At 42.0% G+C, this 27092-nt stretch overlaps 1 protein-coding gene across 4 annotated transcripts in view; it reads right to left on the bottom strand.

Annotated features, from left to right (window-relative positions):
* LOC143018935 (protein Aster-B-like) overlaps positions 1-27092 on the bottom strand; it is a 146636-nt gene that overhangs the window by 96789 nt on the left and 22755 nt on the right. Inside the window, exon 1 of one of the 4 annotated variants that reach the window (XM_076174530.1) lies at positions 21440-22233. The exons of the other annotated variants lie outside the window; for them this stretch is intronic. Coding sequence (XP_076030645.1) covers positions 21440-21525 — 86 coding nt within the window. The 5' untranslated portion in view covers positions 21526-22233. Of the gene's footprint in view, positions 1-21439; positions 22234-27092 lie in introns of those variants that run through there. 4 annotated transcript variants of the gene reach the window in all.

Raw genomic sequence — 27092 nt, 5'->3', positions numbered from 1 at the left:
TTCACCCCCCCCCCAAGCCGCTTGCGCAAGAAAAATAAAAATAAAATAAATATTTAATTAATCATAAAAACCCATGTCGATTAAGCTCCCAATTGGTACCGAAATGTACCTTTTATTCAGGCTAGCCACGAAAGGGTTATTATTATATTTTGCTTATAATTGTATTACTTTGATACATCTCTATCATATAATACTATTCTTTATCTTTATTACATCATTATATTTGAATTATATCATATTGTCTTATTTCCATTACATTGTATTTCATCAAATTATTATACAATTCTACATCTTTATAACATCATTACCTATATTTGCATTATATCATACTATCTTATATTTTCATTACATTGTATTTTATCAATTTATCATTATTATTCAATTCTTATGATTTCCCCTTTTCGACAAAGGGAAGCCCTCGTCACTTGCTGTTGCAACAACGGGAATGCTATCGATGTCTGTTGTTGCTGCTGCTGGCCGTTGCGTGCGGCCCGTGGACAAAAATTACGTAAGGGCGAGAGTGTCTACGGTGCCAACACGTAGTGCCACCGGGGGGGCGGGGGGTGGGGGGCCAGAAGTCCCCTGGAGCACCTGGCAACCTGCACGTCAACAATCGGTCTTCATGGGCTCAAAATGTCAAAAGCAACTTCGTATAGCCCTAACCTAACCCAAGCTAACCTTACTTAGGTTGCAACTATAACATGTGTATTACATTTTGGCAGGGTAATTATAAACTAAAAACAGGCTTTTGGCCACATGTACATATTAACACTACCGTAATTAACTGAGAAAAAGAAAATAGCTCAGCCAAGTGAATACAATACGAGAGTAATTTCGTCTCCTGTACTGTTAAATGTTTAATAAATAAATAAATAAATAAATAAAAATCATTGCACTCATCAATGAAAAAAGTACTGCTTGGGGTAATAAATGTACCAATTTACTTATTTATTTATTCTTATTTACCTAAGGCTTGCGTGGTAGACAAGAGGGTCAATTCGACTCATTCGTGACATAATATTCCACGACAGTTTACTTCGTCTTCCGTTTCCAAAGGATGACATGACTCCTCACTAAAGCCCCAGTCACACTATCACGATTCTCGTCAAATGGTGTGGATTTGAAAAGCTGACGGGTGACTTTGTCTACAATATTCTAGACTTCACTAAGGATAATACAACAATGTGTCTGATATTCGTATAGGTTTAACTTCTCTCAGCTCGTCATTCAGCTTCTGAACTCATAACGCAAAGGTACATTTGGAGATTCGAATAACAAGAAATTGTAAATGAAGTCGTTTCTAGTCAAACGAACGAACTCGAGTCGTGATGTGTGACCGGGGCTTAAGGCCTTCCCACTTGGAACCCAAAATTCGCCGACAATCTTGCGGTTAAGTCGTGTTCTCATAGATTTCGTCATCATCAATGCCTTCATTATGGTTCAAAGTATATTCCAACTCTACCATGCAGAACGATTTTTTGTCATCTATTTCTGGCTCTAGGCAATGATTTTATTCAGTTTTGGGGGGTTAACCTCTGTCCGTTCATGGGTTACACCTATCTTGATCAACAAATCTTATTCAGTTCTGTTTAAATAAAACAAGTATCCTACTCTGCTACCTATCAACACAAGAGCTCTATTGCTGGATACTGCCAAACTCCTGGCAAACTTTTGGATCTAGCTGTGTGCACTAACACCCTGTTGTATTACTCACAGCATATTTCATGCAGTCCAAATTCAAATTATTTTAGCAACTTCCCTGCGAACCAGAGTTACGTTGCAATCACTCTACGATTGAAAAATAGTCTCTTGGCTCCACTCAAAGAAGAAGGCTCGCCAATTTCGTAATTCTACTATACCTCCGTTATGTTACCTGAATTCTACCTCCAAAACATAGAAGCGCTGGTTATTTCTAACAAAATACTACAGCTGTATGTCTTAGTTGCATATATATAACCACAGAAGAAGGGAAACTTGTAGACTGCCTACAAGTTTCCTTTCTCCTGTGGTTATTTTGCATGTTTGTTTCACGGTGATGTGACTGCTTGCATATTATATATATATATATATATATATATATATATATATATATATATATATATATATATATATATATATATACTGTACACGAGGTAGTTGTGCAAAGGATGAGTGGGTGGGACTTCTGAATCAGAGTGTACCGTACACTGTACACGACCCCATCCCTGTTGCCCCACCTATCGACACACTGGGTTACATAGTATTAGCTTCTGTTGAACTACGGGACCCTATTGCCCCCATAGTGTACAAACCCGACACAAAGGAGTTGGGGGAGGGGGAAGGGGGAAAGGGGAAGGGTGAAGGGGGAAGGGAAAGGAAGGCGGGTGCGTGAGGGAGAGAGAGCTGGCCCCTGTAGCACCCCAAAAGGAATTTGCGCCAAGAGAACATATAAAAATAGGAAGTCGCGTGCTCGCGGGCCCTTGCGACAAGAGGTGCGTCACGTAGGAAACAAATTTTTCATTCCAGGACGCTTGGGGAGGCGTCCACGGCGCCGTCTACCTTCCATGGTCCTCTCCCCGTAACCCTTCGTCAATATAACTTTTACTGTAATCACGCCTCTTGCTTTACCTCATTATACAGTGTATTTCTAAAACGTGTACTTCCAAGTACAATTATCGTGAGGTATTATGATTTGGCTGTATATCCCTAAAGCCACTGGGGGACATTGCAAGGTCCCTGATACGGCCATCGTACATTGCGCACTCTGCCTCCATGCACAGAGGTATCTGTTGCTACTACGCCGGAACCTTAAGTTCGAAAATGCTTCCCCCTGGCAGGGGGCCAGTTATCTCGAAGTCCGGGGACAGGACCCCAGCTACCGTGGGTTCTTCCGATTGAGAAACAGAAATCGCTTCAAGTGGAGGTATTGAGCAACCGACTTTCGTCACACCGCGGATCTCACTATGCGCGGTCCTTCATCAGTTCCGACCCGGGGATCAGCTGATCAATGTAAACAAATCAGCTGGCAGATGTAAACAAACCCGACCAAGACGGTAAAGGTTAGATCATCCGTATCACGTGACCGAAACACGATCGCCTAGGTCGGCCGTCAGACGTGACGGCGACCAGAGATGGGGAACGACCATGTTACGAATCCCCGTTACACAATTACAGAAAGTTTGTTACGGAACTATACACTATAACAATCGCCGGTATTACCGTTACATCGTCACTTCCGCACTGATGATGACATACCAGTTACATCATATTAACAGTCATACAAGTGACGGGCCTACCGTTACATCGCCATATCTACCCTTGTAGTTACAGGTTACCCGTAACACAGTTCCATTACCGTTACAGTCGCATTCACACAGACACACACACACACACCCGCCCGCCACACCACCCGACATTCCAACAAGATCCAATCCATCAGAGCACCGAGGACTGACCGATACAAGAACAGTGCTATTCCATCCATTGTTCGCACAATAAACTCATTATAAAACTTAGACTAGGCATATCACTCACACAATTACTGTATTGTATTATTGTCAGCGTATCACTGTAAAACTTAGACTAGGCGTATTACTCATATAATTACTGTATTGTATTACTGTCAGTTTATCACTATTTCAATAAACTTAATATTATTATTAAACACACACACATTATATATATATATATATATATATATATATATACATATATATATATACACACACACACATATACACTTATACATGTATATATATATGGAATTCCCGTTACTCCGTCACATCCACCATATTGGGTACGAAACCAACGTTACAATATTAAAACTGCATTGTTACGGAGCTACCTCTAGTCATATCTGCACTACGGACTACAAATTCCCCGTTACACAGTCACATCCACACTACGGTTAACGGATCAACCGTTACACCGTCAAAGACAAGCCAGTGGTAAACAACAAAATGATGAATACACTTTGGGACAAAACAGGGAGCTTTGAGACTTCTTTCCCAACGGGTCCTTTCTTCCCGGGTGCAGCCAAAGCGACTCTTTTTGTCTCAGGCCGGGACCCCTTCGGTAGCGAGGATGGTCGTCGTCGTCGTCTTCTTCTTCTTCTTAGTCTTCTTCACCTTCGTCTTCTTCTTAGTCTTCTTCATCTTCGTCTTCTTCTTCGCCTTCTTCTTTGTCTTCGTCGTCATCTTCGTCTTCGCCTTCTTCTTTTTCTTCTTCGTCTTCTTTTTCTTCTTCTTCGTTGTCTTCTTCGTCTTCGTCGTCGTCTTCTTCCTTTTCATCTTTTCCTCATCATCTTACTAATGACAAACCACTGGTTCGCAAACTGGGTTGGAACTACAGTCATGAGCAAAACTTTTTTACCCACGCTACACCTCTCACAAATTCAAAATTAATTTTTAGTCGAATACATAATATATTTTCCTATGTAATATCTACTTTACAGATAACATCATTGAAGATGAAAAAAAAAAACGGTTGTCGGACAAAGAACTTAAATCTCGTATCAAAAACAATTCTGGGCGAGTCAAAGTGTTTTCTCATGACTGTACATAGAGGGAATGGCCACTACCATTCGATACATACAGTGTTCCAATCTACAATCAATATATTCTATGAAGTTGCTGAGCTTAGTTTAATGACGGTACAATAGATTAATATAAAACTAATCCAACTTGATCAAGTTTCAATCCCTAAATTCTAAATGCATATGACCTGATAAAACACACACACACACAGGTGTGTGCAAACACAATACAACAATTTAAGAACAAACTTGATCTTGCGAGATACAAACACGGGTTCCCACGAGCATAGCTCCCCTTCCCGTATAATACAAGGTAAATACACACACAGACACACACACACACACCGTATTGTTGAACGAAATCGCCTGGCGTCAGTTACAATAGACCAAGACCCCCTCAGTCTGACAGGGGGTCACCGTCCCAGCCCGTCACGTGGAGACATCACACCGAAATATGTCGAAACCTTCTCTGCATCACATGTCACCCTTGAAGCGTGTTTTCCGAATTCTGATGCAGAGCCATGGGCATTACGTCACTCGGGAGGAGGAGGAAGAGGAGGAAGAGGAGGAAGAGGAGGAAGAGGAGGAGGAGGAGGAGGAGGAGGAGGCGAGTTATTCCTTCGTTGCAGTGACATAACCGCGGCGACCACGCAACACCGAAAGATGATTTTCTTACAAAATGCCCCCCCACCCCCATCACACCCTCTGGGGTGTGTTACGCCGCGCCGTCACAGTCCCCGTTACAGCCGCTGCCATCAACAACTGTTTTGTACTTTTACTCTGACGTCATTCTCTACGCCAGCTTTCCCTTTCGGTAGGAGAAAATAAATAAATCGACAAATTAAAAATCTGTAATAGGACTGGATGCAGAACAAAATAATATTAATAAAAAGACACACAAATACATGTACGAAGAATCTTACGGTGGTGTTCTTAAGAAAAATTATTTCCTTATATAAATATTTCCCATCCAAGGATTTATTGGAAAAAAAATTAATACTACCTCAAAAACCTTACGGTGGTATTCTTAAGAAATTTTCTTTCCTTATATAAATCTTTCCCTTCCAAGGATTTATACAAGAGTTATATAAGGAAATATATTTTTTAAGAATACCATCGTAAGAACGCGTTGACCACACCCAAATTTGGAACTTAAGAGTACGCGGTTAAGCTGTGTCTACCTACACTTACAGCTTAAACTTTTAAACAGATTATCTCTACATCTTTCTCTCGTCCAGAATAAAATCCAAACCACGGTAGCAAGGAGGTTAATCTCATTGTTTCTCGTTCAATTGCTATTTAATTTCAGCCCTATCTCATCAAATCTTTAAATAGTGAAAGCCTACATCTCAGCCAGCAATTCTCAACCTTTTCTACTCCATTCCCGCCTTCATGAATTATCAACATTAGTGTGGCCCCACTTCATTTTCCTTCCCTTTAAAAAATAAAATAAAATAAAATGAAAAAAAGAATAAATAAATAAGTTTGTTTTATTATCATCTTAAGAAAAAATCAATCTTCTGCTAGAACAGTGATTATATATATATATATATATATATATATATATATATATATATATATATATATATATACATGTTGAAGAAGGTGGAAAAAGAAGTCACGGGTCTAGTTCCGAGTTTATTTCTGACCTTTTTCGCTCTATGCTTCTTCAGCATATGCATATATATATATATATATATATATATATATATAGATATATATATATACATATATATATATATATACATATATATATATATATTATATATAAAACGGCTCCTTTGCCACCCACCCCCCCCATGCCCCCCCCACTTCGAAAACCCACTAACCTAAACCCACCACCCAACCCCGAGTACAGACACAAACTCTTTCAAACATTTTTTTTCATCGCCTTTACAAACCTTCTTTCTCGGTAAAGATTACCTTAATCGGCTTCTGGGAGGGCCTCAATGCTAGAAATGGTCCGGGTTTTCTGGGAACTGATAACAACTGGTCCGACACATATTTCGTGCTGGATACGAAGCTAGGTACAAAACAAGGTCAAATGATCAAGAAAGGCAATTAACAGGTTTCATTCTAGGTCAGATTGTTCCCATGTCAGATTAAGTAACATTTTAACATTGCGAGAAGTTTGGGATGATCTCGTTTAACTTCTTTCTTCGTTCCGATAATCTATTCTATATTGTAATTCTTGATTTTTTTTTTCATTTTTCTTTCTTTTGTCACCATAGTCAATGGCCCCCTTGTGGTGATATACAATTCTTATCATTTGAAAAATAAACTCGCCTTCAACTGAAAGAGCATAAAACCTTGGTTTAAAACCACTTCAAAAGAACAAGGCATCAATGATAAATAAAAATAAAACAAATTGAATAAAAATAATTTTTACCCAGACTTCCTCAGTTGCCCCCCACCCCGTTAAAAATCCTATTGCCCACCTGAGGAACAGAATTGCCCATCTGTACGTTGAGAAGCAGTGGATTAGATTACTTTTTTTTTAATGTGTACACATTTTTCGTTTTCGTACCCGTTTATCTTGGCAATGAGTATTCCATACTAGTGCTTATCCTGCGGTATGCCCGTACACATAAATATGCATAAACAAACACATGCCATTCACATAAACACCACGATTCAGAAGACACCAATTATCACATGTGGATTGTACCTCGTCAATCACTTGAAGACTTGTGGACTATTCGTGGTGTGGTTTGCGGAGAGGTACTTCTATGTGAACAAAGCGTTAATAGCCTTCGAATCTCTCCCCATTCGCGTCTGGGCGCCCTTGTTACAAGTTTCTTTTGTGATCGATTGCTGGAGTGGCTTTGTATGGGCGACGCTACGGAGCGTTAAGACGTCATTTCCCGTCGTTGTTACCTCTATGCTTCTTATAAATTATATACACATACATACATACATACATATATATATATATATATATATATATATATATATATATATATATATATATATATATATTGCAGCTTGTATGTGACAGAAACCACCGTAACGTCAGAAACTATTTTATCTTAATTTTGTGTCGATTTTTTCTTCACTTGTGTTATCGAGCAAATAATTTGTAACTCAAATTCCAATGTGTCTAACATTTGTATAGGTTTAATTTCTCTTATTTGAAAAACAAAATATTTTAACTGTAGTTGTATCTACTCAAACGAAGTAGCAAAATCAACTAGCATGCTAGCGAGAAATGCTTAATGTGCAGACACCTTTACAATGAGTGTCATTACACTAAGGTCACGGTGCGTTACAAAGCCAATCTCAGAATGGCACATCGCAAAGTCCTCTGGTCGGCAGGCGATTTTATTCATCCACGTCTGCCCTAAACATATGCTGAGGTCAGCAATGGCCTTTCCAACAAGAGGCTACGGATTTTTATCACATTTCTTTAATCAATTAAACGATATTTTTTGTCCAATGTTTTCATAGAAATGTGGAACCATGAGTTCTGAGTTCGCCAAAAACTGGACACATTACGACATTACAAAAGATTACAAGGAAGGAGCATGACGACAGGTGACCTTTTCGTCCATAATTAGGTCGGATGCGGAAAAAATTATAATGATGAATAAAAGAAAAATAAATAAAAATTATAATATAAATAATAATAAATAAGATAAATAAATGCATAGGTATAGTTAAATAATAAACAAACAGGTAAATAGTAAATAATAATAAATTGACATAATTCCTCGGCAGATAATTCCCCCCCCCCCCAAATCCTATACATCCTCTTCCAAGTATTAATACAAACCTCATCTCAAACATCTCCATATTGAAGGTCAAACAAAGACCACACACACACACACACACACACACACACACACACACACACACACACACTGTAACCTCACAACAAAATTACGCAACGACGTGCATTTTCTGCATGACACTATCGTATTACGTCACACGAAATTGGTTTTGACAGCGAGGGGGGGTCAACGGGGGGGGGGGACACACGAAATGCCAGAGGATTTCTTTTTGGTTTTTAGTTTTGGCTTTCCAAATATCCTTGGCGACGGCAACAGCAAGAGTTGGGGAACAAAAATAGCGGACCCGACAACAGTTCTGTTGCACAACGACACCAGGATTGCTCTTTACGTCAGAGATATTCGCAGTTATACAGCTCCCTAATGCGAGTAAATAAACAATAAAAAAGAAAAATAAATAAAAATACTACTGTAAATATATATATATATACATATATAATACACAAGTAAAATTTTAAATACATAAAATGAATCTGTCAACATATAAACGACAACAGAACAAAATCATCGAACGAAAAAAATATAAGCAAATAAATCAGAATAAATAGGTATATACAAATATTAAACAAATAAAAAAATATTATAGGAAGAATACCAAAGTTCACAAGACTCCTTCACTCTAACAACACCGCGACAAACATTATGGTTCTTATCCAGGCGGAGCTTGTCGATATCCTGCAAGACGGACGTCAGAGGGAATCGTCTCCCCGCCGCTCGTCTTCAAACCCTATCAGCATCCTCACCTCCATTTGGATTTGCAACCCCGAGGGGCTGACACTCGATCCCCAGAGGGCAGTTGTTCGGTACTACAGGGATGCACGTTTCCAGTCAGTGGCACTGGTGTTAAGCAATCACCGATTTTATAATTCTAGTTAATATCACAAGTTTCTATTCAGCTGTGGAGGATATGTGTACACACACACAATAAATGTGTCTTTTACCTATTTAGACAACGAAATTGTTAAAAAATAAGCCACACTACTAAGCCCTAGACTGGAGTATATGCTGCAACACTATGGTCACCCAATACCAATAAGAATATAAAGAACAAACCACTCTCCTCTCCCACGGGAGGCAGCTGCCCAACCCCGTTGGAACCGCCAGTCCCTCGCTGGCACCGAAACAACGCCCCGTTGCGTCACCAGTGGCCCTGTGCTCGTCTCGCCAGGAGGCACCCGTTATCCCTACGTCACGACGTCCACCGCAACCCTCGTCAGGCTCGGCTCGGGTTTCATAACCGCAACAATGGCCAAGAGCCGATACACTTGAACACCTTGTTGCATCCTCACTCCATCTCTCTTTCTCTCTCTATCTCTCTCACGAATTTCTATCACGGCAGACTAAGATGCCTAATCAACTAAATACAAGACATAAAAATATGAAACATACATTCATATACCAAAAGGCTCTTTTCCCTTTACAAGGAAGGTGGCCAGAAAATTATTAATAATTAAGTTAAACGGAAAAAATAATTTACTAAATAGACAAATATATCAAATATAAAAACAGCGTTAATCATTAGCCGTCAATGCTTATTAACTATTTTACTGTTACTGTAGATTCATACATTTGTGGCTGCCGGCAGACGATTTTATTCAGCCCAGTACAAATGAAGGAAACCCTAAAGCAACGAAAGTGTTAAATTCATCTCGATTAACTCCTTTCACTATTATTAATAATTTTTAATAATCTAGCTGTCACCCCAGACATTGACAGGGGGACAGTTCTTCATGTGAGCTATCTTAGGGCGACAATTCTTCACGTGGGTTATTCTACAGAAACAATTCTTCATGTGGGCTATCCTAGGGTGCCAATTCCTCACGTGAGTTATCCTATAATGACAATTCTCCATGTGGGCTATCCTAGGGACACAATTATTCACTGTTGATATTCGGCGTATTGGGGTGACAGTTCTTCAGGTGTGACGACCTTATGGGGTGACGATTCTTCATGTGGACATTCTGGGGTGACGGTTCTACATTTGGGCGTTCTGGGGTGACAGTTCTTCGTGTGACCCCAATTTTATTCAGCCGAGGGGACCCTTCCCCCTCCTGGTTCCGAAGCCAAATATCTTAAACCCATATCTATGAAGGAGTCCATTTGGGCTATCGTATCACATATTCAACCAGAGGTGAGGTTGGAGTGGGTGTAGGGTGGGTGGGGGTGGAGTGGGAGGGAGTGGGAGTAGGGGGTGGGAAGGAGATAAGGAGCTCTTACACTGAGCAGGAGATTTTACCAGAAAACAAGTTATCACGTGTCACGCTAAGGTACACGTGCTCACAAGTGCGTCACAACAGCTACTCTTCCATGTGCTTCGATACGCCACACACACACACACACACACACACACACACACACACACACACACACACACACACACACAAAAGAAGAGAGGAGATTTGATAACTATTTGCAGAATCATGAAAGGCATAGAAATTATTGATAGAAAGGATCTAATAAAATGGGATGATAGAAATACAAGAGGACACGGAAAAAATCAAGAGACAGTTATAGAAGAGATCTGAAAAAGAACAACTTTCCTCACAGAGTAATAGACATTTGGAACAAGTTAGATGAGAAAGTGGTGTGTGCAAAAACAATACATGAATTTAAAAACATTTAGATAAAATGAGATATGAAGACGGGACACCACGAGCATAGCTCCCCGTCCCGTAAAATACAACTAGGTAAATACACACACGCACACACAAAGAAAAAGCGTTATCACATGCCCAGTTGACACTATCCACACTATCCGTGGATTACACTATACTATTGCCTCCTCGACACTATCCGCCCCTCACCACTACACGCCCAGACCCAGACTCTGTGTTTAGCAACCGGTAGCTCGCACAAAGGGCAAAGGTGATGGCAGCTTCGACTACAGCTAAGCTTCCTTCAAAAGTCACCCTGACGCACGCCACGGCAGCTCATGTTGCAATGGTCGCTTTTTTATCATCATTATCATTAGTAATATCATACCTTTTGAATTCTGACGTGCTGGGTTCAAATGTGATATCTAAAATTACCGATTGGCTGATATATATACCAAAGATCTTTTTTCTTTTACATCCCCCCTCCAACCTATTCAAACAACATATTCAAGCAATTCCTATTTGTTTGGGGACGTTACTTTGTCCCCCCCCCCCCGAGGTGCAGCATTAGAAATGCACCGAGGCATAGCTCCTCTTCTACAGCAGCATGGCCTGGCAGCTTGTTTACTCCCATTAAGCTGACCTTCCTCGTCCTCATCCACTCGAAAGTCAACAACGAAGCCGATAAGAACATTTCTTCGCGTCGCGACATCACTTAGTCCATTCACAATCTCCTATTTAATCGTATTAGGGGTGTGCCGATTAATCGGCATCGGCAAGAATCGGCACTTTTTTGGTGAATCGGGATTTTTTTTTAGAATCGGAATCGGAATCTGTAATATTTTGCCGATGACGACGTTTATTAAAAGAAAAATCTTGCCTATTCACCAAAAAAGTGCCGATTCTTGCCGATGGCGATAAATCGGCACAACCCAAACTCGTATTTTTCTTTTACTACTCTCTTCTCTGCTCATCAAGCATTCCACGTGCATCCAAAGCCATTTCTATCCAATCCATCCATCCATCTCATTCTTGTTGGTCTTCCTCTTCAGCTCACTCCATCCACTTCTGATTTACAAAGGATTACAAAGGCGGAGCATGCCGACAGGAGACACCCTGATCCATATCTAGGTCGGATATGCCCAAATCATCTCGTTTCCATTCTCAGCTTCATTTCACATATCATCCATTCTTGTAATACTTCTATTTTTCAAAAATTTCGTCTCAAAATCGGTCGCTTCCTCTCCTTTATACAGTACCATAGGCACACTCACTCTCCATACACCTATTTCTCATTACACTCCTCCATTCACAACCCCAGATAATCAAAACTCAATACCACCTAAAGCCTCTCACCTTTCGTGCACACACATCATTTGTACATCTCATCATCTTCCTGTCACTACTTGTCGATTTATTCCCTCACATGCCTTTCCAGACACACCACCACCTGCTCCGGTGTCTTCTCAGAAGAGGCCAAATGCGCAGTCATCCGCAAATAACACCCGCTTTGTTTCCCACGTCGTCCTGTTCTCAGCCACCAACCCCCAAACCTCTGACCAGCAGTCTTAATCTCACCTCTTATCCCATCCTTGTGCACGCGAACTGAATTTCAAGATTCTCTCGAACAATTACCTACCCTACCTCATCCTCTCTTCTCTTTGCCTCCCTCACCTTGCGCATAGCTTGCACCTTCTTTATTCTGTACCTATCATAGGCTTCTTCGTTTCTTTTCTGCAGTTGTTCCACTACACTCATCAACTCTTTTTTCTACCATTCGCTACCATTCCTGTTTCCATCCATCCTCCATATCTCGCATATAATTTGTGCTCATTTGAACATTTTCTTCTTGAAATTCATCCATTATTTTTCTTGATCCCATCTCCTTCAATTTCATTACTGGTTCCAAGAGATGATTTTTTTTTATATTTTACGTTAACTGTGTGTGATGTGCATACTATGTTTAAATCACCTATTTAAAACCCAAGTCTTGTTATGCGTTTATGTTATCTGCGATGAAATGTCACCTTGATGATTCAAGACCTGTCATTCGGCCTTTTCCTCGTCTGACTCACGTAAGAATGATTCTGGTGCATCAGGGACGAGTAACAATCGGTGAATTGCTGGGCGAAGGACATTTTTTTTTTGTTTTTTTTTGCAAACTCTTCTCAACTCCAGACATCTTGCAAAGTAACAATCGTTCCCTTTAGTCTGGTTTCCTCAAGTAGGGGTGTGCAGATAAATCGGCATCGGTGAGAATCTGCATTTTTTTTTTTTTAGAACAGGCATCCTCACCGCCACAATGAAGATATGCTGCACAAGTGTTGTAGCAGATGTGATGAACCTAATTATTTCCCCGATCTCCAATATCATATAACTACTATATAGCTGGTACCTCGAATTTCACCTACTAGGAACCGGCAGCCCCACTTTGGCTGGCAAGGGTCCTTGGGCCCTCCTACAGATCTCTCTGGGAACAGACTTTGGACTGATATGTTATATTAATGTGGGGCCATTTCTGTCACTGCCCAGAGGATTAGGTGCCTGTTGTCTGGTTCCCTCGTGTAAAACAGTGAAGGAAACACAGCTGAAACTGACGGAGAGAGAGAGAAAGAGAGAGACCCAAGGCCTGTTCCAGAGGCAAAGAACAAGTGCCATCCTCTAGGGGCTGCACTTCAGGTTTATGGTAAGGATGTTGACGATTTTTTTTTTTTTTTTTTAAAGATGGAAGGCAGGGAGATTATTCTATCTGACTTCAGTCTCGCAGAACAAATACAAACAGGTACTCGTTATTGGCCCCTTGCTTTTCTCAACCTAAGTGTACTGTGTTCGGTGATACATAACTCATTGCATAAGCCCCTGTTCACATATGCCTAAAGCATCTTTGCTAGCTGGATGAGAAATATTGTGTACACACACACACACACACACACACACACACACACACACACACACGACTCGGTGGCGCGGTTGGTAGAGTCTCTGACTGTCACTACGGCGGTCCGTGTTCGAATCCTACCCATGGCTGAAATGATTTCAGTATCGCTGAGTTCCGAGTCGTTACTCCAACCCTCGTGGGCGGGGAGTTTGGGGTGTGTGTGCGTGTAAGGTCACAGCATTACCCATAGATCACCGGTCATATGAGCTCTGAGCTCTCTTCCGCGAGGGAAATAGCTCTCGATCACGAGTCCAGCGCGTGATCCAAAGACCAAGGTGAATACACACACACACACACAAACAGTAATAGACGTTTGGAACAAGTTAGATGAGAAAGTGGTGTGTGCAAAACCAATACACGAATTTAAAAACAGTCTAGATAAAACGAGATATGAAGACGGGACACCACGACCATAGCTCCCCTTCCCGTAAAATACAACTAGGTAAATACACATTTGTTGAGACATTCTGATAAGTGGGTGGGAAGAGAAAAGACTGGAATCTTAATCCGAGTTTTATTCTTTATTACTTCCGCTACATGCTTATTGCGAATGTGGTCAAGTATAAAAATCAGGTTAAGACTCCAGGCTTTCCTTATCCCACCCACTTCAATATATATATATATATATATATATATATATATATATATATATAGATATATATATATTATATAATAATAAACGCGCTACACACACACACAAACACAACAAAAGTATAGCATTGTTTTTTTCGAGGTCTATAAGATCCGTTAATGTCCGTTACGGTCCACTACATTTGAATCAACGTGGCCGTTGTCCACGTCTACACGGGGCCCCGGAGCGAGCATCACAGCTCACCGGTGACCGTTACTTGTGCTCACCGTTCCTTCACCCCTTCGCAAACATGACAAATTGCAATTTCTATTCTGGCTAATTACAAGCGATTCTATTCAACTTTGAGAGCGACACGGAGGCGAGGTGGAGGTGGCGCACACTATAATTTTATTCTGGCTAACGCCAAAAGATTTCAGCAAGTTAATGTTCACTGTTACTATGTATGGGTGTGACGGCTGGTTTTATGTAGTTGATATTTAAGGGACTGATATACTCTATGGACCAAGGTTACTTAGCATTCTTTCACGATTTGAGACTACCCTCCCTCCCCCCTAAAAAAAAAAAAAAAATAAAAAAAAAAATAAATAAATAAATAAATAAATAATAATAAAACAAATAGAAAAAATAATTATACAATAAAATTTCAAATAAATAAAAACGATTAAAATATAAAATAAATAATAATAATGATAATAATAATAATAATAATGTCTATATATCTACCGCAACAACGCCTTCACCTTTACGATAGGACTCCTAACGATAGAAACGCCGATTATTCCTGACAAAATACTCTTTCACTAATAACGAGCGCTGAAACAATTGATTGTAAAATAATTTTAGATAAATTTATGGATAGGACTGACAGGTGGTAAGGGACATACAACTGCCTAGTGTAGGCCTTATGGTCTCTTGCAGCCTCCATCCACGCAAAGGAAACCACACTTCCATCATCATCGACCGGATTAACTATGAAATTAAAAAAATATTCCCCTCAAGTTGAAAGATAATTAGATATTCGTGTTCATAGTTCTAAAAGCCATCTAGATCTTTTAGAAACAATGAAAATAGATTTCACGTGTGTCAGGTAAAACAACAGAAGTTATGCTGAAACTATATCTTGCGTTAGTTAGGCCTCATCTAGATTATGCGGTACACTCCTGGTCTTGCTCATATTATGGAACAGGGTAGCAAAGGAGAGAATATAGAAAAAAAGTAAATTATTTTTATTATAAAGACATCACATAGTCTCAATCTCTCTCTCTCTCTCTCTGTGTGTGTGTGTGTGTGTGTGTGTGTGTGTGTGTGTGTGTGTGTGTGTGTGTGTGTGTGTGTGTGTGTGTGTGTGTGTGTGTGTGTGTGTGTGTGTGTGTGTGTGTGTGTGTGTGTGTGTGTGTGTGTGTGTGTGTGTGTGTGTGTGTGTGTGTGTGTGTGCTGTGTGTGTGTGTGTATAATGGGGATTATTTTTATTCATACTTTTTCAATCCACGTATATTTCTACAATAATGTCTTCTATAAAAATGTAATGATCTAAATCAAATAATATATATATATATATATATATATATAATTATATATATACACACATATATACATAAAGGGGAGGATATGACACAGGCAATCAAACGGATTTGAGGACTCAACAAGGAAATAACAAAATATTAAAAGGAAATTGCCTGATTGGACGATTCTACCAGCGCTTCTATCATTCTAATAATAAGAAGTGATAAAAGACCAAGAAGCAAATTTAGATCAATTTCGTTTTAAGAGGCACTCGTTAAAAAATAGTTACGAAATAGTAGTCGTGGACAGTTAGAATAGGCTTCCCAGGAGTGTAATTGGTGTTATGACACTTAGAACCTTAGATTAGTTATGTATACTGTATGATAGATGAGGAATTGATACAAATTATGAAGAAGGACCCCATGGATAAGAAGCAGACACGAAAGGGGCCAATAGGCCTTCTATAGATTCTTATCTGACCTTATCTTTTATTATCTTACGAATGTGGTCGCTCTTCTCTAGACCCGGTAAAGAACGTATTGCAACGCCAGTCAAAAACTGTTTTTTGTGAACGTTACTTATCCTTTTTTTATGTCACTATCTTTTATCAGTATCACGCGATCCTTCATAGGCTTTTCCACCTCTGTGGCGCGTTGGTTTCGACCTCTCCTCGCCACCACATAGGCCCGAGATCGATCCCCAATGGCCATTGGTTATGGCCGTACGTGCGAAGAATGCAAAGGTGAGCTAGGCATCTCCTGTCGTTTATTTATTCATTTATTTACCTGTTTATCTTTTGGACAATAAATTTATATTACCTCAACCTTAGCTCAGGATTGTTGTCGTTTTGAATATGGATGTGTGCTCTTGGCCAGCCCCCTAATAAGGGGGGAAAAAAGTCTTGCTACACAAAGAATCACGGAGAAGACTCTGGGGAAGATGAAAGGGGGACCTGATCCTACTCCACTTCCCGTACCATGTGATACTTTTCCTTTCAGATTGCCGTCAGGCGATTTTATTCACATCCCGGTGCCTCCCTTCGGTATTGTGACACTTTAGATATTTTATTCTGACTAACGCAATGACCCAGTTTCTTCAGACGAAGAGGAACGCATAGGGTGGTACTTCACTTGATAGAAAGACCAATGGCAGGTACCTACTACTCCAAAGAGATAGACGTGGGAGAGGATCCTCACCCCATCACCGATCTTCAAAACCACCAGTACGCCCGTCTGGAGGTGCAGCCCCGAGAGTCTGGTACTCCCTCCAGACCGGTCCGAGATCTCTATCCACCCAGACTAGTTTTTGTCAACTTTTTTTTTCGTATCAGCTGAGCTAGTGACCACGCCTCTCCTCCCCCTCCCCCTCCTCATCCTGCTACTAACCAGTAACAAAGAAACTGACACACTAACACAGGACGGACGACAGCCTACGGGGAATTATGGAACGGCCTGGAGATCGTTGCCAGCTGCCGTGGGGCCGCGGGTTTTTGGTCCGTTGAAACTTGGTTTAACATTTGTTAATTATATCCCACAAGGAAGTATCGAGAGGTCTCACCTTCTGAGCGACCTTGAGGACCACCACGCCCTCGGCACAGTTACCCTCGTCCCTGAAGCGAGGTGACGCCCTCTCTGCATGACGCCAGGCGATTCTATTCATATCGAGACGCGTCGTCATGGTTACAAGGTTAAGGTTAACCTCGATTAACCCATCACACATCCTTTGTTTTCATTCTGGTTATAGCCAGACGATTATATTCAGCCAAGGTGGGCGTCAACGTAGAATTAATATCAGCATTTGACAGTACTTTATATTTCTATTATGGCTATCATCGTGCTATATTATTACTTCTTGTACACCTCCCTCTCCCCCCACCCACCCCCAAGGTCCTTCGGTAAGGAATGGGGGAAGGGGGGGCAAATAATTCGATTAACAACCCCTTTCAGGCTCGTGGGAGGACTATTTCGTATGATGGGGGCTATTTTTCTTTACACTTTTCCATCCACGTATAATACAAGAATGTCTTCTATAAAATTTTAATGAACCAAATTTTATTATATAAAGTATGACATTGCAGAATACCATATTCCGTAGTTTTACATTTTATTTGATTATGTATTACGCATATAATATTCTTTTTTTTCTTGGATATTCGGGGGGTTACGCCCCTCCCAATACCTCGTCATGGCCACGGGCCCTCCCACTTTCCGAAGGGATCAACATTTATCCTTTTATTCCATCTACCCACATTGTTTTTCTGTTCATTTCAACACCCGTGTGGCAATACTTCGACGAGGAAGCGCGGACGATGTCAACAATACGTTTCACCTTCACCTTTTGGGCAGTCAGGGTTCGAGGGAGTTCCCCCCAATCGCACCCCCACCCACCCCCCATCCCCCACTACAATACGGGGATCATACCTCACCCCCATACCAACTCCATACGGGGACTTCTGTACAAGAATTTCATTTCCATACCCATTATAAGTCCGGTGTAACTGTAGCAAACCCAAATTCGATATATAAACAGAATAAATGAATAAATAAATAAATAAATCCCATTTTGTCCAGGGAATATATAGTCAGGGTTTGAGGGAGTTCCCCATTCGCAACCCCCACCCACCCCACGCCCATCCCAATACCCCCCACGCCCACCCACCCCGCCCCACGCCTCCAAGCGACAGACAAAACAAAGACATCAAATGACAAAACTCCCCTAACGAGTTAAACGAGTTTGGTTACTTTAAACCTCCTTTCGAGCGGTGAGTGGTATTTCAATCGATAAGAAAACATGTAAAGCTCCGCGACAACCAGAATCAATTATATAAAGTTGCACCCTTCACTTCCATTACAACTTCGTTCTAAAGGCGTTACAGTATAGTATGTAATTTTACTTTAATTCTATCACATTTTTCCAATTACCATTTGATCATATTTTTCCAAAATTTCCATTATTTTCTTTTATTAATCAAACGTGTCAGCTGTGCTATACTGAGGTATAGCTACAATACCATATATCACCCCCATACCAACCCCATACGGGGATTTCCATACAAGAATTCCATTTTCATCCCCATTACAATAGTTCGGTATGGTTGTAGTAAATTCAATTCTATTATATAAATAGAATAAGTAAATAAATAGATAAATCACATTTCGTCCCGGAAAAAAACCCTCTTTGTCTAATCAAAAACATCATTCACTCGAGATTACAAAAATCATAACAATAACAATAAAAAATAAACAACAACAAATAAAAATTCGTCCAGTAGCGTATAACACCCCCCTCTCTCTCTTTCTCTCTCTCTCTCTCTCACTCACTCACACACACACACACACACACACACACACACACCACACTTCGAAAACCATTTCCGGGTCTTCTCCCACAGCTGAATAGAATCGTCGGGTGTTCTGGGCTACCTGCCGAGCGGCCGACCCTCTTTGATCATAATCACAAATACGCGTTACACAACGACCAGACCTCCTTGTCTTGACTCCAGAGTCGGCTCGACCTCTTCCACGACCACTTCTGCAGTTTCCCCGTTACGTAAGCTCCTTTACGACACGCACGCCATCTCCAATGTCCGTTACATCCCGTAACAAATATTAATCTCGTTACCTGGATGTTATCACTTGTCACGAAGAGATAGAGGTAACGCCCACCAGCAACTCTTTATTTAATTTTTTTAATGAAACAATGGTACTCTTCACATTAATATCACAATGCACTTCTGAGCCGTTACACCAGTGTCATCTTATCTGTGACGTCAATAATCGTTTCATTCCGTATCCTCCTCTCCGTTACAACTTTTGAGGCTCTACGACTCGTACTGATACCCGTTACACTATCGCCAATTGGGGCACGTTACATGACTGCTGTTTACCGTTGCATTACGTGCAGGATTCTCCTCAGCTGAATGAAATCGCTTGCAGACACGTAATACAATCATGTTATTAATCTGAAGACGTTTCTTTGGTGCCAAGTATCTTCGGAGAATCATGGGAGTATCACTGGAACGACTTTGTATCAAACCCGAGACTGTACTACGGGGCACAGTCTAGGCTAGGGGTGTGCCGATTAATCGGCATCGGCAAGAATCTGTACTTTTTCGGTGAATCGGCATCGGCGAGAATCAGCATTTCTTTGAGATTCGGCATCGGCAATATTTTGCCGATGGCGATGCAGATTATCAATAAATAAATACATAAAAAAGCAGATTCTCCCCGATGCAGACTCGCCAAAAAAAGTGCCGATTCTTGCCGATGCCGATTAATCGGCACACCCCTAGTCTAGACCAGTCCCCAGCATAATTGGTGGGCTGTGTGGGCATCATGTGGCATGTTTCCCTGATGTTGATGCCACTCACTCCCAGGGGATATTTGCCTCCACAAGAGACACCAACCCTCGACGGAGGAGGAGGCGAAGAAGGGGATGACGCCCATAGAAGTCGTGGCTGAGGCAAGTTGATCAAACCCCTCGACAGTTGTTTGCACTGGGAAGGAAGGGTGGGTGGGTGCATGGGAGCTGGCTCGGAGAGGCCGTGGGATCTGGCGCTGGCGTGTGAATGAAGCGACGCGCTCTCTGGCGTATTATGCCCCCAAATGATGATGATGATGATGATGTGCTGTTGTTGATGATGTGCTGTTGTTGTTGATGACGGTGATGATGACGACGGTGATGATGATGGTGGGTGTTGATGATGATGATGATGATGATGATGATGAGGTGGTGCTGTTGTTGTTGATGATGACGACGGTGATGATGATGATGATGATGATGATGATGATGATGATGATGATGATGATGGGCGTTGATGATGAAGATGGGTGCTGCTGCTGCTGCTGCTGATGATGAGGTGCTGTTGTTGTTGTGATGATGATGTGTTGTTGTTGTTGTTGTTGTTGATGATGATGATGACGATGATGATGATTAACCTGAAGGCGTGAGACCTCCGTTGAATAAAATCTTCTAGCAGTAAAAGAACAATCACACCTGGTAGTGCGCACACGTTATGCTAGAGGCTTCGACAATACTAAAACCGCTCAATATCCAGCTCTACCGCTACTGGCAACGTTTGGGGTTTGTGTGAAATAACGTTACAGGGGCCGTTACACCATCGCCAAGGGCCCGTTACACACGTTTCACCAACGGCGCTGTCCCTAAGTAACAAGTCAATATTCGAATGCAATACACCTTTCTGGAGCCGTTACACACCATCGCCAAGGACCTCTTTACACAACATCCCCAAGGACTCCGTTACACCTGCATCATCAAGGGAAGCGTTACACTTGCGTCACCAACACTGTTCCCCCAAACTACAAGTCAAAAGTGTGAATGCACAGACATCTTTCCAGGGCCGACACACCACCATTAAACAATCGCCAAGACCCCGTTACACAATTGCCAAGGGCTCGTTAGACCATTGCCAAGGGCTCGTTACACAAGCGTCACTAATGGCATTGTCCCCAAACAAAGACAATCACTAGTGTGAATGCACCTTCTACTGACCTTGCTCGTCGTTTCCTCCGTAGCCATAGACTCTTCTTCCTCTTGGGCGTCGTGACGTAAACGTCACTACCGTCACTAACATTCATAACGGAAACCGTTAAACCGTCACCGGGGCCGTTACAAAAGTGGAGGTAACCGTTACGCCGACGTCACTCGCTGGATCTCTTCTCTCTCGCGCGCGCGGGCGGGACCTGTTCCTTACCACACCAGTGCTACCCTGAGACTGTTCTGCAACCCAGTTTTAAACACTTTCACCTTACCATCGTTGTCCTTGAGCTCCCGTTACACGGCTGCACGAACGTCACAGGAGCTTCTTGATCAACGCCAGTTACATGCGTTATGCCCTGTCATGCACATATTCTCTCCAGGCAATCCCCTTCTTCGAAAAATGACTTTTTTTTTTTATCTTAGGAAGACACTCGTTGTGATACACACATGCTATAGTACCATTCACAGCTCTGCGTTACGGGTTGGTATCAAATCCGTTACATCTGGTACTCGTCATATGTACGCATCAACAACTAGGAGGCCCTTACTCCTCGCTTATGTACAACCTCCAGCTTGCTCGCAAGTACCAGCACGTTTCGCCACAAGTATCACTATACGTGTACGAGCACTTCAAGTACCAAGTCACACCACAAATATCATTCGCAAGTCTCGCTAACTACACAAACACCACTTTTAAGTATCACAATTTGTACCATTTCAATCGACACTACTACTACTACTACTACCACCAGGCACGGGGCAACATTACGTCATCTCGCCTCGAACTCCCAGCCAGCAGTACTGGATCTGGCTGCTACAGCAGGAGCGTCACAACAACCGCTGTAACACCGCCGGACTACGTTATGCAAGTGTGTCCACAGCCGCTACCGCATCGCCTCCGCCACCGCCTCCGCCGCAGCAGCGTGACTACATTACAATTCGTTCGCAGACCTTCGGTTCCTTCTCCATATTTGGGTCACAGCTACACCCGCCACAGGGGGAAGGGGGGCGGGGGGAAGGGAGGGGTGAAGGCCCGGGGACCTTCCTACAGTCATTGGGGTCCTTCGCGGAGTGACTGACACGCGCCCAGACTTCCGTGTTACAGCGACTGAATAAAATCAACTGACGCAAGAATAAAATAAAAATAAAATGAAAAAGAGGAGGAGCCTCTTGGATGACGCAGTAGGCCATCGAGCTGGACTTACGCCATTCCTCTCCAGTCCGGGGAAGAGCTCCCCAGAATAAATAACTTCTGGTCTCCACCATTACGCGGACTCCAAACTATGTGACTTGGTTCCAGATGTGTATCATGACCACCTTATCCACTTCCACTCCGGATGGTCCCTCCAGTTACCGCCAGGTGATTTTATTAGCCTCTGTGGTAACACCCCCCACGGTACCCCCGTCTCGATTACACCCTTCCATCCCAGGTGGCACTTTTTCTGACTGCCGCCAGGCGATTTCATTCATCCCAGTGGCACTCCCATCTCCAGCCTCACCTGAATCAAATATATAAAGTATAACAACTAACCCGGCCTGTGTTACAATAAACATTATAGTACGTGAACGCCTGCCGTACAGCTAGAGTGTTCCATTACACGTTATCTTTGGATTTTATTAATACCGACGCCAGACGATTTCATTCAGCTCCGAAGGAGTCCTAAGACCGCTAGCAGGCCAATCCCTTCAACGATTTTTTTTTTATTCTGACTAAAGACACTAGTCGAACCAAATAAAAACAACGTAGATTGCGCTATCTTTATATATATATTTGTTCTACCTCGATTTTATTCAGCTATGGAAACAAGATGGCAGCGAGCGACCTACACGCTCCCATCACATCAATTACGCCGTTGATGTCTTCTCCAATGGCTCTAGCAACTGTTCATTATCTGCCATTTTCTTCTGCTCGTTTAATCAGTCTAAGATCTTTTTCTTTTATTTACTTTTAACTGTTTATTTCTCCATTCATTATTATCATTGTTTTATTTTCTCATTATATTCTATCTACTTCAAGAAGTATTGCTATTATCATTATTCTTTATTTCAATTTCTATTTTCATCAATTTCATTTTATGTCTGCATTTGCTTATCTCTCTCCCTTTTTCTCTGGCATCTGGCCTCATTGTGGTTCGAAAAAGCTCTCATCATTCGCAGCTACTGAGTCCACTACGCCATGTCATCGTCCTTGCAATACTGCAATTAGGTCACCGACAAGACATCAATAACGATCTGCCCCCAAGACAACAAACATCAGCCAATGACTGCTCCAATACGACTCTTCGGGTTTGCAACAGGCCTGGGGAGGTTGGAGGTAGGGGGTAGTGGATGAGGGTTCACTCCCCCCCCCCCAAGACCAAAATGTCGCACCACTGGAACCCAACCCCCACACCTCCCCCTACCCACCCCCCGGTGACGTGATAACGTGTAATGTAATGCGTAGTATCCGTTCTCGCTTCGTACCTCCCCCCCTCCCGGGTCCCGAACTTGAACCCCACCACAGTACATTGGGCAAAGGTGACGACCACAATGAGAGCTAAGCGCGTTCTGGCGTTTTGAATGTATATGTATACACACACACACATATATATATGTGTGTATATATATACATATATATATATATATATATATATATATATATATATATACACACACACAAAACACTGAATGGATCCCAGTCCACAGATTTACATTTATCAACCACAATTCCCTTTAATTATAAGCCATCAACATCGAGAAACTCGAGGAGGCATGCATGCAGAAATTGAAACGTGGCACAGCCAAGGACTCGAACCTCCGCTAGCACAAATGATAGTGACTCAACCGATTGCACCATCAAGAGTGATGTAAGTTGAGCGCAACTTTTCTTATATATTTGTATGCTCGAGTTACATACACGTACACGAAAATTTGCGTTCAACCCATCTCCACCACGATAGTACAAATGGAAATTATACAAAAAGGGAAAAGGTATTTGTACAACACTGAATGGGTCCCAGTGCACAGATTTACATTTATCAATCACAATTCACTTTAATTCTAAGCCATCAACATCGAGAAACTCGAGGTGAATTGTGGTTGATACACACACACCCACGCACCCACATATATATATATATATATATATATATATATATATATATATATATATATTATATATATATTTTCCGAATCACATCTTCGTATCTGTGTCTGGTCACCGGGTATCCTCACCAAACATACTTTGTGACCACTAACCACGAAGACATAAGCGCCACCATGAAAACAAGTGTCTAGGGTTGGTGGGACCAACAACAGCCCACACACCCAGCCAGCCACAGTAGTTCCACGAAACCTGAGCAAATCTACAAGTGTTTCCACACTCTCAGTGAACAAGTGCGATTCACCACGGTCATGAACCACGTGCTGGACTCGTGACCGACAGCTGTTACCTCCACGGGAGAAAACTCTAGAGCTCATATATGAACCGATCTATGAGTAACGATATGACCTTACTCGAGCCCCGTCCCTTTGCACAAGGGAAACAGTAACGACTTATAGCGTTGACTAAGTTCACAAACACACACACACATTATACATACATATATATATATATATATAATATATATATATATATATATATTGATCATATTCCATGTTCTTGTATCATGTTCTACACTTGTGATCAACTGCAATTGTCCTCTCGAACGAGAGATCAGAACTCGCATACAGATTGAACTCTGGGCAATGCAGTAATTCTTCTCTCTCTCTCTCTCTCTCACACACACACACACATACACGCGCGCAGTCAGAACATGAGAGAGCCGAAGAGCAACATACGATGCCTAACATCGAACAACAAAAGTAATAATCATCACATATATAATAACTATTATCATATTTATGATTTATCATTATTATTGCTATCACGAACCCCACCCCGATCCATCACCCGCCACATTCTGCCCTGTCATCCATCCACCCACCCATCCATCTGACAATCGCAGCGCAAAGCAAGGTCAGCTCCTGACCGTGCGTTAACTGAACCGCGTCTTTAATAACAGAGATCTAATCAGTCTAGCGAAGCGTGTTCCCATGCTCTCGGTTATACCTCATACTTCTTTCTGACAGGTACATCGAGACTTCGGGAGGGAAGATGCACCTTAAACCTCCTCTCTCGCTTTCCCTTCTTGTTCTCATTTTCCTTTTTCCCAAGTAATCCTTAATCCCTACATCCATGTACAGGGTAACTATATATTTATCCAAATATAATAGAAACAAGAAATAATAATAATGATAAAAATAATAACAACAACGGTTGACTTAGATTTTCACTGAAGGGAACATGCACACTGTAGGGCCCTTCCGTAGATCTCTCTAAGAAGAAACGTTAGAATGTGGCGTTATACTAGAATGGGTCTGCTTATAAGCCAATGATCCATAATAGGAGGTGGTGGAAGGGTGTAGTCACTGGTTGCCAGTTTTCCTCATGTGAACAAGTGTGGTGAAAATGGCTCAGCCCCTCTCCGACGTCCATTTCCCAAAACCACTAAGAGCAGGTGCCTAAGATCCCTAAAATGCTATTTCGCCATTGTGTGTGTGTGTGTGTGTCTATGTATGTGCGTGCGTGCGTGCCCGTGTGTGTGTCTGTGTGCGTGCGTGCCTGTGTCTGCGTGCGTGCGTGCGTGTGTCTGTGTGCGTGCGTGTGTCTGTGTGCATCTCTGTTCGTGTGTGTGTGTGTGTGTTTGTGTCTGTGTGCGTGCGTCTGTGTGCGTGCGTGCGTGTGTCAGTGTGCGTGCGTCCGTGTGCGTGTGTGTGTGTGAGAGAGAGAGAGAGGTTTACCACTATTTTGTGGGGTTCATATCCCACAAAAATAAATCTATCAAAAATAGTAATAATTAGTAATTTTGGTAAGATGGTTACTAATCTATTTCAACTCATAGTAAGTGGCAATAGAAGATACATTTCATACCAAGCTATGGCAAAGGATAGATGGGGAACTCAATGCTTTAAATTATTTGCAGATGATGTAGACTCATGAGAGAGGTGTATATATATATATATATATATATATTGTGAACGGCGTGATAACGGAGTCTCGCACGTTACCAATACGAGACATAAATCATGATTGTTAAAAGAGAATTAGGAGGAGAAGCTCCTGCATGCATGCCAAAGAGTATAGGAATGCCCAAGTAGCTTCAATATCTTGGAATCATCGCGATGGACAAGAACGACAGTCATCATAATAGGGAGAAATGAGAAGACAAATGGTGAGGGGATGGAGACAGGAGAGAGATAGATAGAGAGAGAAATGGAGGGAGGGAGGGAGAGAGAGGGAAAGAGAGGGAAAGAGAGGGAGAGAGAGGGAAAGAGAGGGAGAGAGAGGGAGGGAGGGAGGGAGGGAGGGAGGGAGGGGAGAGAGAGAGAGAGAGAGAGAGAGAGAGAGAGAGAGAGAGAGAGAGAGAGAGAGAGAGAGGGAGAGGGAGAGCGAGAGGGAGAGAGAGAGAGAGAGGGAGAGAGAGGGAGGGAGAGGGAAAGAGAGAAGGATAGAGAGGGAGGGAGAGAGGGAGGGGGAGAGAGGGAGGGGGAGTGAGGGAGGGAGTGAGGGAGGGAGTGAGGGGGAGAGAGAGAGAGAGAGAGAGAGAGAGAGAGAGAGAGAGAGAGAGAGAGAGAGAGAGAGAGA

This window comes from Oratosquilla oratoria, chromosome 36 (genome assembly GCF_046742065.1).
Source record: "Oratosquilla oratoria isolate Oo_2021 chromosome 36, ASM4674206v1, whole genome shotgun sequence".
Lineage (NCBI taxonomy): Eukaryota > Metazoa > Arthropoda > Malacostraca > Stomatopoda > Squillidae > Oratosquilla > Oratosquilla oratoria.
Note: the sequence above shows the minus strand (reverse complement) of the source record. Positions and strands in the feature narration are given on the sequence as shown.